The 15,139-nt window shown below is 56.8% G+C and overlaps 6 protein-coding genes across 6 annotated transcripts; 3 read left to right on the top strand and 3 right to left on the bottom strand.

Annotated features, from left to right (window-relative positions):
* Positions 1-159: 159 nt before the first annotated feature.
* Positions 160-1,301, top strand: F5144DRAFT_480257 (NADP-dependent oxidoreductase domain-containing protein; the record flags this gene model as incomplete). The annotated part of the gene is made up of 3 exons (XM_066785218.1): positions 160-214; positions 275-823; positions 904-1,301. The coding sequence occupies 3 exons, from the start codon at positions 160-162 to the stop codon at positions 1,299-1,301; spliced, it is 1,002 nt and encodes a 333-aa protein (XP_066648498.1).
* Positions 1,302-2,006: 705 nt separating this feature from the next.
* On the bottom strand, positions 2,007-3,103 carry F5144DRAFT_636699 (uncharacterized protein; the record flags this gene model as incomplete). The annotated part of the gene is made up of 2 exons (XM_066792639.1): positions 2,007-2,408; positions 2,663-3,103. 2 exons carry the CDS (start codon positions 3,101-3,103, stop codon positions 2,007-2,009), a joined length of 843 nt encoding a protein of 280 aa, XP_066648497.1.
* A 1,351-nt stretch (positions 3,104-4,454) lies between these two features.
* F5144DRAFT_543288 (uncharacterized protein) lies at positions 4,455-4,850 on the top strand (the record flags this gene model as incomplete). The annotated part of the gene is made up of 1 exon (XM_066787235.1): positions 4,455-4,850. One exon carries the CDS (start codon positions 4,455-4,457, stop codon positions 4,848-4,850), a length of 396 nt encoding a protein of 131 aa, XP_066648496.1.
* Positions 4,851-5,576: 726 nt separating this feature from the next.
* Positions 5,577-6,842, top strand: F5144DRAFT_608209 (Shr3 amino acid permease chaperone). Its single transcript, XM_066791581.1, has 2 exons — positions 5,577-5,951; positions 6,060-6,842. The coding sequence occupies exons 1-2, from the start codon at positions 5,861-5,863 to the stop codon at positions 6,671-6,673; spliced, it is 705 nt and encodes a 234-aa protein (XP_066648495.1). The 5' UTR covers positions 5,577-5,860; the 3' UTR covers positions 6,674-6,842.
* A 48-nt stretch (positions 6,843-6,890) lies between these two features.
* Positions 6,891-8,507, bottom strand: F5144DRAFT_636697 (uncharacterized protein; the record flags this gene model as incomplete). The annotated part of the gene is made up of 2 exons (XM_066792638.1): positions 6,891-7,177; positions 7,238-8,507. The coding sequence occupies 2 exons, from the start codon at positions 8,505-8,507 to the stop codon at positions 7,155-7,157; spliced, it is 1,293 nt and encodes a 430-aa protein (XP_066648494.1). The 3' UTR covers positions 6,891-7,154.
* A 3,252-nt stretch (positions 8,508-11,759) lies between these two features.
* F5144DRAFT_477564 (fungal-specific transcription factor domain-containing protein) lies at positions 11,760-13,865 on the bottom strand (the record flags this gene model as incomplete). The annotated part of the gene is made up of 2 exons (XM_066785050.1): positions 11,760-13,684; positions 13,760-13,865. The coding sequence occupies 2 exons, from the start codon at positions 13,863-13,865 to the stop codon at positions 11,760-11,762; spliced, it is 2,031 nt and encodes a 676-aa protein (XP_066648493.1).
* Between the last annotated feature and the right edge of the window lie 1,274 nt (positions 13,866-15,139).

The following is a 15,139-nucleotide window of genomic DNA, read 5'->3' as shown; positions in this document are numbered from 1 at the left end:
ACCATTAACTCCGAACTGACTGTCAACTCCTAACATATAAATCCAGTGATATGTTGACATTTCTACGAGGCCGTTGAGATTCATTACATATATCATTGCATATTGTAGCCAAGCGCATATCCGAGTGTCAAATTTCAAAAGCTCAACACCATAACCACCATGGGCCACACGATTCAGGGCAAGCAGGTCGGCAACATTGGCTTCGGCCTCATAGGTAGGCCCCTGGAAAGTACACCTACCTAGCTTTGGCGCATTAGGTAGCTCACCGTCACAGGCCTGTCAGTGCCTCCCGGTAGACTCACCGAGGAAGAGGCCTTCGCCGCCATCAAGGCCGCCGTCGACGCCGGCTGTAACTACCTGAACGCCGGTGAATTCTATGGCACGCCCGACGCCAACTCACTCACCCTCCTCAACAACTACTACGCAAAATACCCCGAGGACAGGGACAAGATCCTGCTTAACGTCAAGGGCTGCATCTTTGAGAACCTCACCCCGGACGACTCGCCGGCCGCCGTCAAGACCAGCGTCGAGAACTGCGTCCGGCTGATCGGCGGCAAGGGCCGCATCGACCAGTTCGAGCCCGCCCGCAAGGACCCCAAGGTCGACATCGAGACCACCCTCGCCGCGCTCCAGGAGCAGGTCGACGCCGGCAACATCGGGGGCATCTCCCTCAGCGAGGTCAGCGCCGCCACCATCCGCCGCGCCGCCAAGATCACCAAGATCCACTCCGTCGAGGTCGAGCTCTCGCTGTGGGCCACCGAGCCGCTCGAGAACGGCGTTGTCGAGGCATGCGCTGAACTCGACATCCCCATCCTCGCATACGGTAAGCCCCCCCGGACTCCATCCCCCCCCACCACCCACCCAACCCAACCCCTACTAACCAGTAACCACTTTGATCCCCAGCCCCCCTCGGCCGGGGCATGCTCACCGGGCAGCTCCACTCCCCCGCCGACATCCCCCCCGCCGACCACCGGCACACCATGCCGCGCTTCCAGCCGGACGTATTCGCGCACAACCTGCGCATGGCAGGCGAGGTGGCCAAGGTCGCCGCGCGCAAGGGGTGCACGCCGGCGCAGGTGGCCATCGGCTGGGTGCTGGCGCTGGGGCGGCGGCCGGGCATGCCTGCTATCATTCCCATCCCGGGGGCGGCGCGGCCCGAGAGGGTGCGGGAGAACGCGGTGGAGGTGGAGTTGGGGACGGAGGAGATGGAGGAGTTGGGCAGGATTGCGAGGGAGTTCGCGCCGGTGGGGGAGAGGTATTCCGAGCATGGGATGCGGGCGTTGGATGGGAGTACGGAGTAGGGGGGGGGGGGGGGGGGGTTCAATGTGGTATATGTGACGAGGATGATGTGTTGGTTTGAGCAAGCAATCGTCCGGTATATGAGTCTTCCTTGTCTGCCTGGTACATGTGCTTAAAAGGGTCCAGGACTGGGCGCTCTGGGAACCCAAACTCGTCCCTTTTGAACAATAACGAAGATAAGGAGATATCGCGACTGTGAGGGGGCCGAGGACGCGAATATGGGACTAACTACCTGGTATTTCGCTTTTATTTTAGAGTCGATTTGCTGACCCAGCAAAGCATACCTAGATTACGTGCTGAGACCTTTGATGATGATTGAGGACGGTAGGGGACGTTGACGTTTAATTTCGCTACTCCGTTTTCAAATTCTGTTTTCCGACCTTCATTGCTGTGGTGTGAATCCTATTATCTCGCCTTGTGTCGCCGAGTTTGAGACAGAGTTTGCTAACAGCTCGCTGGCGCCACGGAGAAGGGAAGTGAGCATGTGAGATGGATCATAGCGCAATTGAATTCAGCTAAGCTAAGGTAGAAAATAAACTTGGTTTCTTGAGCCAGATGAAAGAAAGTAAACAGAGTGTAACAGAGGAAAATTAGGTAAAACTAGACCAGTAGAAGACAGAAACAGCTCAGGTGAGTTGATGAAGACAGAGCCAGAGCCCCAGTCATGGCCGTGCCATCCAAGCTGTGAGCGTTTAGCACCCAGTGCTTCAAGGGCCACCCGGCCACTTGTCGGATTTGTCAATGTACTGATCACCGATATTACGGGCGTACTGCTGGCTGAACACACAGTAGAAGTTACCGCCCCGATTGTTGGTGTTGGGCGACCACATGACGAAAGGACTGCCGCTCTTCTGGAAACCGCTACACTGGTTGTAATCTCCGTTTTGGACTGTGTAGGCAGTCTGCCCCATCTTCTTCCAGACGGCAAAATAGTCGTATGCTTCGCCCCGGCAAGGGAATTGATTCCCCGTCTCGATGGACGATTCCACAGCAAACCCACCAGTGATCCATGAAGCGGCTGAGAGACTCGCACTCCAGCCGATGGAGAACGATCGGATATTCGAGTACCCAATCTCGCATCCATCACGGAATCCGCACTCCATTGGCTCCTAGACAGGCTGTTAGGGCAGGTTCTTGGTGCGAGTAGGAAGAAAAGCCTTGCACTAACTTAAATGTGGAGCGGATTCTGGTGCGGGTTTCCGTCGCCGATCATGACCGTCCTTGAACTCCAGACACCGCATGAACCCTGGCGTTTGTCGATAGCTGAATCAGTGACAACGAGTGGTGCGGTGTTTTGGGCGTTGAAGGGGGGAGGGCTTGTCCAAGTGGTGTAGTTCGCAGGATTTTCCAACCCTCTCAGAACTTCGAAGGCCTCGACGGGGCTGCCAGCAAAACAATCTTGGGTGTCTCTCTTGCTCAAGCTCCGCAGTTGCAAAGACTCGGGAATCAAAACATCGCAGCTGATCGCAAGTTCACTGGGACTGGCGATACGGCCACAGATGATACCCCCAGACACGTCCGGGTCGTCATGGATGGTGTAAGTTTGCGTGCCGATGCTCAAGGTACCGGCACCGTACTCGTCGACGGTAAAGAGGATGGGACTGCTTTCGAAAGAGCCAGATTTGAGGGAACGGGAGCATGCCTGGGCCAATACCTCCGACTTGCTCTCGTTCCAGACGTCGATGGCGGAATCAGACGTCACTTTGTTGACCCGAAGAACGACGTTTACAGTCTGAGCCCGTTGCAGAAATGGAGTTGCAAACGCAACCGGGAGAAGCGCGAACGCGGTGGTCAAGCGGTTCATGGCGTACGCGAGCAACGAGTTGAGTGTGTCGGAGATTGGAAGGAAAGAATGAGGAATGGCAATGGACAAAGCCCCTTCCCCAGAGCCACGGGAACATTTTGGCCCTTTTATCACACTTTCAGTGGGCCGTCTCTTGTGTTTCCTAGGATCTGACCCTCAACTTTGGGTGTCACGCAACGTTGACCCTCGCCGAGTTCATGTTGCCAAATGATGCTCCCGTGTAGCGGCCATTCGTCGTGATTTCTTGCCGCCGCGAGACGACATCTCTTGGCCGAGGGGATGGTTGAAGTTTTCAAATGCCTCTTAGGGGCGGTTGGTTTGACGTTGTTCTTGCTGGCCGAAGCAGCAGCATCCTTGGACCCCGGGCCTTGGACCTTAAGCCGGAGATAGGTATTGCAAGTCCTCTGCAGATCAGGAGTTCATCCCAACGCGACCGAAAGGTTTTGGCCCATGCGGCTTCTAGACGTGCAGGCACCGGGGTCGCGGACATGAATACCTATTTTGAAAGACGCCATGTCCATGCGGAGCTGGATATCTCTCCTATCCCCCCCCCTCCCCCCATCTGGAGGACTTCAGGTTCACCATGATTGGGCCATGGCTTCGTGGTTTGAAACCCGGATAGTGACAGGTTGATGTCATTGTTCAATGTTGAGCAGCACGAAATTACGTATGCCGTGCTCGGTACGTTTTGAGCTCTGGCATCTCGGATGTACAAACTCTACAAAGAGGAAGTGGCTCCCCTGTCTCATATTGTTCCGCGGGCGGTGGCAATGAACAACGGCAACACAAGGTTGCTCAGATCGTTGAATCAAGGCTCACATTGTTTGTTTCGGCCGCCAATCCACTTCCAGGTGTCCTCGCGTGATCACCACGGCCCACTTCGGCCTCCTCTCGGTGCTGTTGGTTCATTCTCTCGCCTTCATTGGCCGCACTGCCCCGGATACTCGCCAAAAGCGGTTTGTGGTCAATCGATGGACAGTCTGGGGAGAACAACACGGTGAGCGGCGCCAACCACTTGGGCCTTGGCTTGCCTTTTTAAACACCCTTTTCCCCGAGTTTCTCTTGTTCGTGCTCTTCCTCCGCCCCCTGACCTCTCCTCCTTCTTCCGCCCGCCTTTTAGTTGGCGGCACCAACTCATTCTCATTTCTCAAGTTGGGGGGTTTTGAGATTCCCTCGCTGAACCAGCCCGTCACCTCCAGCGTTCACCTCTCTCGCTTGTTTCCCGGAATTCCCACCGACCAACCCCGTTAGTACCTAACTACCGTCTCGATTCCTAATCATCTTGCTCACAAAGCCGCCTGGCATCGCACCAGCGATCACACTGTCACACAATCGGTACAAATCCACCAACATGGCGACCAACGCGGCAAGCACAACGTGCCCTCCGCACACCCAGATGCCAGACATCCACAACCTCCCCATCCCCCAGAACATCAACGTCATGGTGACGCCCGGCAACGACACCTCGTACCAGCCGATGGAGATCTGCTGCGAGCCCAACAGGGTCCAGATCGTCGATGGCTGCTACCTCTGGTGCGAGCTGCCGGAGCGCTACTTCAACGGGACCGACAAGAAGGGCGCCCAAGCCTCGAGCTCGTCGTGTATGAATTTCCAAGGACTGGAGAGCGACGATCGCAGAATCATCGGCTGGCAGATGAATGGGGCAGGCGCGAGGCCGGCGGTGGGCTCGGCGAAGCAGATTGGGTTTTGGGTGCTGGCTTTGTCGGGGTTGGTGTATGCGATGTGATGTAATCATGTAACTAGACGGGCGAGAGTGGTGGGATGACTGGAAGTTTTGCGGGCTCCCGACTGGAGTCTCGACGTTTACCTCCATTACCTTTTTGGCTATTACTGTCAGGACATACCTAGGGAGGATTTTAAGGGTGTGATGGCATTAATGATTAAACCCTGAACCTCCTAAAACCTCTACCTCAATGTGCAGTGACGAACCTATCCTGGACCCGGCCTGTTAGGGTTCAGTATTGGTCGAAAGTATTCTCCCGAGGGTGTTGATGTGTGGTATAACTAGGTAGCAAGTAGAACAAAGATAGGTTAATAGTAGACATCTGAGCTTGTAGCGAACTGTAGTTATGATTAGGTTAATTATCTAATTCCCGAGTGCTTAGTGTCGTACTTGCTTGCCAGCCTTCCTGATTGGCCCGTCTTTTCACAAGCTCGGGTTCCTGACGACCGCGAGGAACGCTTTCCTGATCCACCCCGGAGAAGCGCGACTGTCGTTGTACTGTTGTAGTAAGTCGAGAAGTATCTTAGGAGTAGGAAGAATTGACGAGAATGCAAAAAGGAAGAAAGCTTTAGGGTTTGGGGCGCTGGCTCGTGCTTGCTAGGTCATCAGTTGCAGTTGTGCGAAAGGCAAGATTTTGGCATTGGAGTCGGTGCTTTGATGGCTAAATACACAGTGCGGAGTGCATGTCTCGGGGTTTGGGTTGCATCATCCAAGCTCCTCCAGCTCTCAACCAGCCACGACAAACGAGAAATTGCGGGTTAGGATTCTTGTTGACGCAACTTCGAGAATCCAACCGTTGAACACAACTCGGGGATTGCGCGAACGGAGAATCAAAAACAACCAGCGATCCGATTCTTGCGTAGCTGTCAACAATCCCGCCGCGTCTGCACTGCGCCCATCGACGTCAGCGGCACCACGAGTTCATCCAATCTCGAAACCGAACCACCACCATTACCACAACCACAAACTCAATACTCGCGCCTGTCACCTAGCTCGGGACACAATCGCCCAACATGCCCACCCAGTGGGTCGACTGGTCGAAAACGACCCGGTCGCAAGACTACCGTGGCTCCGGCTCCTTTGCGACCTTTCTCATCATCGGCCGTACGCCTCCCCTTCCATCTTCCCCCATCACATCAATCCCTCTCCCTCCCTCCCCCTTAACTTCCCACCACCCCAACCCAACCCCCCAACTAACACTCCAACCCCCAGCCGTCTGTTTCGCCCTCGGCATCCTCTTCGCGTCCTTCCCCTACGACTTCCCGCTCCTCTGGACGTCGGACCCCATCCCGCCCTCCTACCTCGACCACCTGGAAACCCACCTCCGCTTCATGCACCAAGCCCCCCCGCTCATCGCGCGCATGCTGCACATCATCGTGTTCGTCGGCTTCCTGGGCTTCTTCATCAAGCTGTTCCGGCCGTCCGAGGCCAACATCCTGTTCGACGGCGGCAGCCTGATGCTGTACGTGATTGGGGCGGGCGTGTATCTGAGTAATATTGTGAAGGGGATGCGGGCGGTCAGCCAGCCGGGGGGGTTGGCGGCCGCGGAGGCGGAGGCCAGGGCCGCGGGGTTGATGGGGGCGGCTCCCGGGGGCGCGGCGCATCATGCGGGGCCGGTCAGTGGGGAGGTGGTGCTGGGGCGGGAGGATAGTCTGCGGGTGTTGAGCGCGAGCCATGTGATTTTGGCGTTGGTGTTGGTGGGGGTGCTGGTGCTGCAGGCGGGGCAGTGGTATGCGGAGCGCAAGGAGGCGGATGAGGTGGCTCAGTTGGACCGGGAGGCGGCGGATAGGAAGGGGGCGGCCGGGTCGGGGAAGAAGAAGTTGTAATGATGTGCACAATGTTAGAAGAAAGGGGTTGAGCTCGGGAAAAGGTTGGATTTTGGGGCGGTGGATAGACGGATGGGTTGATAGATATTTCCGTAAATATGTTGTCTAGTTGTTCAATTCACGGGTACGGCTGCTACCCATTCCAGCGAACCCCAACGACATTCTCGGCCTTTGTTACTTGAACGCGCGTTTAGACAAACAAAAACCGAGCAAGTTGGTTGTGTTGACCGTATGGCAAGTTGATTAAAATATGTACGGGTCGAAAACTAAAGTTGGCAGTCTAGTACCGGGGTATAATGTCCCATCCTTCTATATCCCCAGCAACGACCACGCTGATGCCGAGTATGACGCGCAGTGCTTCTTCAATAAACCCAAGACGCCGCCACTGTTATCCAAGAAAAACTCCATGTCCATGCGAGATCAAAAAAGGTGGTATACCACAAAAGGAAAATAGGAAACCGACATGCCACCAAGCTCGGTATTAGTTCAACCTCATCTCCAGTCCTCACTGCACCCTTCAGGGCACATCACATCACCTCCTCGGAATGGGTGGAACCTGCCCACCGTTCGGGTTATACCCCAAGTAACCCTGGCCGTTCGCCATGTCGCCGAGGTCGGCATTATCCAGCATTTGGCTGAAGGTGGTCACGTCGGTGTACCGCCGGTCGGCGTTGCTCTCCGGCGTCCGGTCCGGCGTGATATTCGGGTCGGCAAACACGTTGATGCTCACCGAGCTGGGCTCGCGGTGCTGCCGGGGTGTTTGCGGCAGGAGCCCGTTATCGTGGTTGACATAGGGCATGTCGACATATTGCGGCTGTTCGAGGTTGCCGTATCCGCCGTACACGGGGGCGATCTGAGCCGCCGGCCCCGGTGCCGTCCCCGCCGGAACGGCCAACATTCCCGCATTTTGCATTCCTCCTGTCTGCATCCCCCCAGCTTGCATCCCACCGGCCTCTGGGGTGTTGGCTGCCGAGGCGATGAGAGCCCCTGTTACCGAGTCCGGGTCTTCGGGATATTGGGGTGGAGTGCGTGGGCCTGGGTTTCGGGCAAAGTCGCTGCGGAAACTGTTATCCGCCATGATTGGATTGCTGATCAGGTTTCCAAAAGAGGAGGTCGATCGTGATAGTTTCGGCGGGCTGCCGGATCCGGCCGCCTCTTCCTTCTTCTGCTTCTTTCGGAGAAAGATAAAGGCGAAAATGGCGGCACCGATGACAACGACGGCCGCGGCTGCCGCACCACCGGCAATGGCAGCTACCGGCGGGCCGCTGCTTGAATCGCCCGTGTTGTTCGACGAGTCTCCCGTTGCGTTTGCGCCTCCAGCAGAATCTGTAGGATCTGCCGTCGGGCTGGCGCCGCCCGTGGCGCTAGTTTTGGCACCACCGGTGCTGGTAGGGCCCGGTTTCACCGTCTTTGTCTGAAAAGGAACTGCGTTTTGGTTTTGGTCCCTGGCACATTGGCCGTCTCTACACGAGTACCCAAATGGGCAGCACTGGGTGCCGCAGCGCGCCAGGGTTCCCCCGAGAGCGGTCGTCTTGACGACAGCGTCGGGGTTCTTCTCGCCATCCTGCAGCGCGATGTCGCAGGGGACCGGCTGGATCCTCAAGCAGTCTGCGCCTTCTGGACAGCAGAGGACAGTCGTATTCCCGGCGAGCGCGATGCAGGTTTCGCCGTTCTTGCAGCAGAAATAATCGGGAAAATCGGCGTTCTTGCACTGGTCAAAGTTCCGGGCGCAACTTGACTGTCGGGCGAACAGTTCGTGAATCGGCACTGCCGATGCGGCCGTATGTACGGCAGCTAATAAAGCCGCCCAAAGCGCGAGGTGGCGCTTGGGCATCCTGGATCCCTGGCACCTACTTGCTGGGAACCGTTTGAGCGGATGAGTCTTTCGTTGATGGCCCGAGGAAAGGAGATGCGTGGGCGAGCAGTTATGACGAGCCCACGATCCCAAAGTTGGTGGTAAAGAGGACAATGGGTTCCGTTGCGTTGGGTCGGCCCGCTTGGTGATAAAGAGGCATAGGGCTGATCAGATAATGCGGGCGAAGAGGCGTAGCTGTGGCTAGTTCACACAAAGCAGCGAGTCCCTTGTTGGCGTTGGCAATAATGAGTCAACGTCGGTCACTCTGGGAATACCGCAAAGGAGGAAAGACGAAGACGGTGCCATAAGGACAAGCCCGGCAGAGCTTGGGGGAGAGAAAGGAAGAATCAGGAAACGGGGGCCGGGCACTTGCCGCGGGGGTATATCGAGAGACAAGATCAAACAAGGACGTCAGAAGCCCGCCGAGGGATATGACGCATCCACATCCGGTTGGTCTTTTGCAAAGAAACAAAACCTAGGGTCCGAAGAGGTGGTCGGGAAACAACGCCGGGTCTCCAACGGGGCCATCCACCCATCCATCCTACGGTACGGTGGAGTGGTGGTGGCCGGCGGGTTCAGCGGCGGTCCATGTCGATCGACTGGCCGCTGGATGGTCGCGGGCCCTGCCGAGAAAGTCCATGGTGCTTTCTGGTTCATGCCAAATCTATCCGATGACAGCATGACAGGGGAATCTTGGGCGCCAGTTGGCCATTCGGTTTCCCGATGGCCCGATGCGAGAACAGAAAAGCTGGCAAAGGCGCTGCAGACCCTTGTCCCATGGTCGCCCAGGCAAGTCCAGACTCTGTCTGTTCTGTCTTTGGCAGTGGCCATTTGGAAAAATGGATTTTACCCAATCCATAGTGCGAGGCGGTGCATAGTTCGTTGGTTTAGGAATCCGGACTCCCGATCGATGACAGGTCCATGTGAAGCGCCGATGACCTTTCAGACAGACCAGATGACCCTGGAGCAGCACGAGTGGTGAGGAAGACTTCAAAGCAGTTGGTTCCTGCCGATAGCGTTTTGAGAAGGGTCGCAATGGGCCGCGGCCGTTGTTCTGATTGGGCAGCCACAGGTGTCACTTCTATTTTCGGTGCAGCGGTTGGATGAGATGCGGCGCCAGATCTTGATGGCCCGTGCTTGATTCCACCAAGTGCACGTGCCAATGGGTTTCGCTGATTGCCAAGCATGATGCCAGGCACCGCCAGGCACAGCCCACTTTTTACCGCCGAGCAGTTCTTTGAAGCGCTTGCTGTCGGCACTTGCTCCCTGCAACCCGTAACGTAACCCTCAACCCGCAACCCACAGCTCGTCAAGGCTCCATCTTCAAAACCGAGGCGGTCGATGTTTCTCGGCCAAAAGAGGCCTCTTATGACGTCTTGAATTGAGAATTGCAGGTAACTAACTCAGTGATATCGAGACTCCCCTCCTTAGCTAGGTCGCCACGTTGGGGACCCAGCGTGGCTTGGGCGTCGTCAGTGTCGCCTTGGATGCTTGGGTGTCCATTCGACCGCTTTGTTATCGACCCCGGCGTACCGCCAAAGGTTGACTTTAGGTAATTGAGTGTCCCTCCCGACCTCGTATCAATGATGCAGTTGACTCACCGAGGCGATTGAGGGAGCCGACTACTCATACTTACAAACAGTGAGGAAAGAAAGATGACGAGTCTTCAATAATTAACCGAGATCCTAGCGGCCGTCGTTTGGGCCGTAGGGCAGTCCGCACACCTCAGCAGGCCACCAAAGAGGGCGGTAAGGCTGCTACGTTTCAAACCTCGGACGAAACAGCCTTGTGGCCCCGACCCAACCCTCAGGCATCGTTTTTTGTGTTGGTTCAGCCTTGTGGAAGCTTCATGGAAGGAAATGCCTTCATCCCAATCTACTTTCCCTGGCGGTGATCGGCCATCAACGGTCCGGTCAGCGGTCACAAGTATGCATACTACCTATTTTTCGTCTGTCCTTGAAGCCGTCCAACATCGTAACGTAGATCAAGAGCACAGTCGTATAACGCCTCTCCTATTCCGTAAAAAGTAAACTTTCTACTTCTCTCCTGTAACAACAGTCAAACAGCCATGCATCAGCTGCGACACCATACAAGCGCCGAAGCGCCGCAGTGCGTTGTCGCAGAAAGCACAACAGAGGATGACAGTACTACAGAAGCGTGGTACCAAACCAAGAACCCGCTCGTATTCTAACACCTTTTTTGTCCCCCCTTGAGCACAAGCACACCGCCATCTCTTCCAGGGCACCGGGGGACCGGCGTCAAGAAAGTTGGGGCTCGCACGCCGAGGTCGGACGGCACCATGCATTGTGCTCGTCTACACCATGGTTGCACCACCGCCTCGTGGTGGCGGCTCCTCGAGTAGGTACGGAGTGTGTACGTGCAACTCGAAGTAAAAAGGCAATAGGCTGGTCCAACCAACGAAGTTGAGCCAAGTAATGGAGGTTTAATGGTTGAACTCTATACCGGGATTCATAGTTCAAATTGGGTTATCCTAACTCGTTAGACTTCAGAAGCTGTCACATTGCAAAGGCACAAGCAAGGCACAAGCAAGGCACAGGAGAGTATTGATCAGAGTCCTTCATTCTTTTGATCTCGGCCAACTTAGGCGGGTATAATCCCCATCACTACTGGTACATTCACCTCATCCCCTGCGTGACAACTCAACTCCGATCCAAGCCCGTGGTATCCCCTTCGAACCCCATGACCCAAAACCCAAAAACTCCTCATCATGCATGCTTCTCGAAACCCTGTATATATACCGGGGAGACTCCAGATATTAACAGTCCAGGAGAAAAAAAAGGAAATATAAGAAAAAGAAGGAAATATGAAAAAGAAAAGAAAAGAAAGCCCAGGATGTAATGCCCACCAGCCCAGTCCAAAGGCTGCCGGACACCCAACTCCCTCTCATCCTCCCACCCCATCCAGAATCCAGTGTTGTTCGTCCAGAAAAGTAAACTCTTTCCCCTCCCTCTCCATAATCACTTGCCTCGCGGCAACTTCTAGCAGCCCGAGTGACCGAATGAAAGTGTGTGTGTGTTCAGAATAGTAATAAAAAGAAAATCAAGCTGAAACAGAAGGAGGCCATTCCTGCCACAGTGTTGTTTTTACCATGCAGATGACGTTGAATGCCTCTCTTCAAGATGTTCCAGCCAGCATTGAAGATGTCGGTTTTGAGGGACTTATTCAAGTCAAGGGATAGGATGATTTGCTTTTGTTTTCGTTGTGTGTTTTTTAAACGAGCAGGTAATCCCAACCCTTCATCTGCATGACATCCCGCCAGTGGATGAACTGTGGAGCCTCCTGGGGAGCCCCGTCGGCGGCGGCCGCGGGCGAGGAAGAGCCGACCGGTTGCTGCTGGGGGGCGGCGGCGACGTCGTTCTGGAGCCAGACCTCGCGGAGCAGGCAGGTGACGCGGCCGAAGCTGCCAAAGTTGGCGAGCTCGCCGAGCTGCGCGACGCGGTCCTCGAAGAAGGCGCGGAACGACGACCCCGCCAGGCTGGCCGAGCCGCCGATGAGGTACACCCACGCGAGCGAGCGGTCGAAGCCGTTGGTGCCCGAGGGGATGTGGTGCAGCACCCCCGTCAGCTTCTCGACCAGGCCCATGCAGCTGGCCTGCGTGGGCGAGAAGCCGGGCACCAGGCTGCAGAGGTAGATGCGCGCGGCGAGGCGGAAGGCCGCCGTGATGTTCTTGCTGAGCTGCTTGGGGCTGAGCGAGCCGTTGGCGTTGAAGGGCAGCACGGGCGCCTCCTCGCCCATCTCGGTCAGGCCGATCTGGTCGCCAAGCACGTGCACGTGCTGGCAGAGCGTGATGTTGTCCATGCCGTTCTGCTTGAGCGCCTCGAGGCAGGCGATCTCCGAGATGAGGTACATGACGCGGTCCTCGCACCCCATGAGCTCGCGGAGCCCGAGGGACGGGTTGGTCGGGGACAGGTGCTTCTCGCGGTAGGTGTGCGCGAAGATGGGGGCGCGGCCCTGCATGGTCGCACCGAGGATGTCGATCCACGCGGTGAGGGTCATGTTGAAGGGCGTCTGTGCCAGGGGCGCGTTGGGGTCCGACACGATGCGCGGGAGGTCGAGCTTCAGGACGAGCGACTCGACAGCCTGGAAGTGCTGGTGCCATGGGATGTCGGGGAGCGAGTCATCGAAGCGGCCAACGCCGCACTGGAAGAAGATGAGGCCGAGCGCGGCCTCGAGGATCTGCTGGTGGTTCTCGTCCCGGTTGAGCGCGTCGCACAGCGACGAGATGGTCGCGTACCGGTGGCGCATGATGTCGCCGTCGATCTCTTCGCCTTGCAGGCTCATGGCCGCCTTGTAGTGCTGCGCCGCGATGCTCAAGCAGCAGTGCAGATAGCCCTTGTTGTTTTGCAGCGCTGGGAGGATGAGGTCCGAGCTGACTGACCCGTGCTGGTTCGACTCGAGGATCGGGAAGATGGCCGGGAGGACGAATTGGATGAAGTGATCAAGCAACCTCTGGTCGCCCTCGTCGAGCTCGATTGCTACTTGCCTCGAGGCGGTCGATGGCCCGTGGGAGAAGTCGAAGAAGTTCACGTTGAGCGTCTCCTCAGTGAGCGACTCTCTCCGCTCCGAGTACACCTGCTCTGTCCATTCGCCTTCCAGAGGGAATTGGGGCAGAACGGTGCCCGGTGGCGGAGGAGTGGCGTAGGTGCTGAAGGTTGAGGTTGTCGATTCGCGCAGGGTCGGGACATCGTTGATGAACATCTGCCTTTCGGTCTTGACATCGATCTCGTAGGGCGAGTATGGCGAAAACATGAAGTCGGGGTGCATCTGTGGTGTGAAGGGCCCGTACTCGTGCGAGCTCTGCGGGCTGTTGAAGTTGTAGCCGAAATGCGAGTCGATCGAGCCCGATCGCGCGCGGTCCAGGGGATCCGAGAAGGTTGCCGAGGTCGGGAGCGAGTGCGAAAGGCCCGGTGGTGAGCCGACGGCGGTCTGAATCGTGTGCGTGTGTGTTGACTTCTCCGACAGCTTCTTGCGCTTGATGATCATCTTGATGTCCTCCTTGTGCTTCCTCCTCATGTCGTTGTTGCTCCACCACATCGGCCTCTTGTATTCGCATGCTAGACCGAGATGCTTGCATGCCGTGCACATGGGCGAGCCCTCGTCGCACTTCTTCCGCCTGAGCCTGCATGTGTAGCACCCTTCATCACCGCCATGGTTAGCTTCCCAATCCGGAGGCAGCTGTGTGAAAGTGAGAATGAGAGTGAGAGACAAACCTGTCCTTGAACGGCGGTGCATCTGTGCCTTTTGCTTGGTGTTGGCATTGGCGCCGGCCTTGGAGGCCGACTTCGCCTTTGTTGTTGTTGCGGTAGCGGCAGCCATGTTGACTTGCGATGCCTTCAGGTGTGCTCCTTGGTGGTTGGGGGGTAGTGTTGACATTTGTATCCTCCAAGGGTGTGGGGGTGGCCGGGGGGCGGAGGGGGTGTGTGATGCCCGGGGGGGTGTGAGCCTGGGGCTGGGCCGAGCAGAAGCGGGAGGGCGAGTGCGCCGGGGGTCCTCGCTCCTGGTCAAGGGCCAGATGCCCAAGGGGGGGCAAAATCGAGTTCGAGGGGGGAAGGGGGGCCTTGTCCTGGTCGTCCAAGTTCCCAAACCCTCCAAGCACTCGTCGAAAACTCAAATTGTCGTCGAGACTATTAGATTACTGTATCGTCGCGTGAATGACTGACTGGATCCAAGCAAGTCCGGCTTGCGTTCTGGAATCTGAAAAGTGGATAAGATGGTGTAAAAGCTGCCGATGTCGATAGTGTTGGATATCGATCTGGTTGGACGGCGCAAAGTATAAAGTGTAATTAAAAGAGAGAGAGAGAGATAGAAGAGTCTGTTGACTGGACTGGACTGGACGACAACACCTGGATCTCCAACTTCGTTTCTGGGCCTGCTCGAGGGAAGGGAAACATTTGGGCAGTTGGAAGTGGGCAAATTCTTATATCTTAGCCCAGCTCAAGTCTGGCAGCCCACCCAGCCTGCAGTGATTTACTGTTTCTATTTTTGAACATGATGGGCTAAATGACCGCTTCCTGTATTTGACCCATTTTGGGATATTTGCCCACTTTCCAGCCCAGAGTGCCTGCATGCGCGTCCGTCCGCCGATCGAAAGAGGTCGGTGTCTCTCGCTGTGCACTCGCACTGGGGGCGCGGGAGGACAGGGGTGCAGGAGAGCGCGCTTATTGGTGCTAGTCGACGGAGGCGGCCACTCGGCACGCCTCTCTCTTCGGAAGGGAACAGCCCAACATGGACCCCACTGTGCTCTGCAGCAAGTGGGAGGGTCACATCGACGGCAGGGGTTCAGAAGTGGTGGGCACACCTTCTCCACGTCGGCCGCCGGGCACGGAGCGAGGTGACTGCAGGGGTGGGAGCCTGTCGAGCGATTAAACAGGCAGTTCAATGCATCTCGAGGCCGACGAGCCCGGCCACTCATTGGCACGGGGACTCGGCCGACTGGAGGGAACAATGGAAGAGCGGGGACTCGAAATGTCACCCGCAAAGTCTGGCTAAACTCGCTTTGGACAACCCGGCCGCGGCGGACACTTGAGGCCAAAAGCGCTGTAGATCTCCAAGCATGGGGGGGCGTCCAGCTGAGCACGCGGACGGCAGCT

The sequence above is a fragment of the Chaetomium tenue genome, assembly GCF_020726465.1.
Source record: "Chaetomium tenue strain MPI-SDFR-AT-0079 chromosome Unknown F5144scaffold_1, whole genome shotgun sequence".
Lineage (NCBI taxonomy): Eukaryota > Fungi > Ascomycota > Sordariomycetes > Sordariales > Chaetomiaceae > Chaetomium > Chaetomium tenue.
Note: the sequence above shows the minus strand (reverse complement) of the source record. Positions and strands in the feature narration are given on the sequence as shown.

What these genes read in the sequence shown, in the direction of transcription:
- F5144DRAFT_608209 (XM_066791581.1), top strand. Translation starts at nt 5,861, where the DNA reads ATGCCCACCCAGTGGGTCGACTGGTCGAAAACGACCCGGTCGCAAGAC. An exon ending in GACCTTTCTCATCATCGGCC is followed by an intron (nt 5,952 to 6,059) that starts GTACGCCTCCCC and finishes TCCAACCCCCAG; the next exon opens with CCGTCTGTTTCGCCCTCGGC.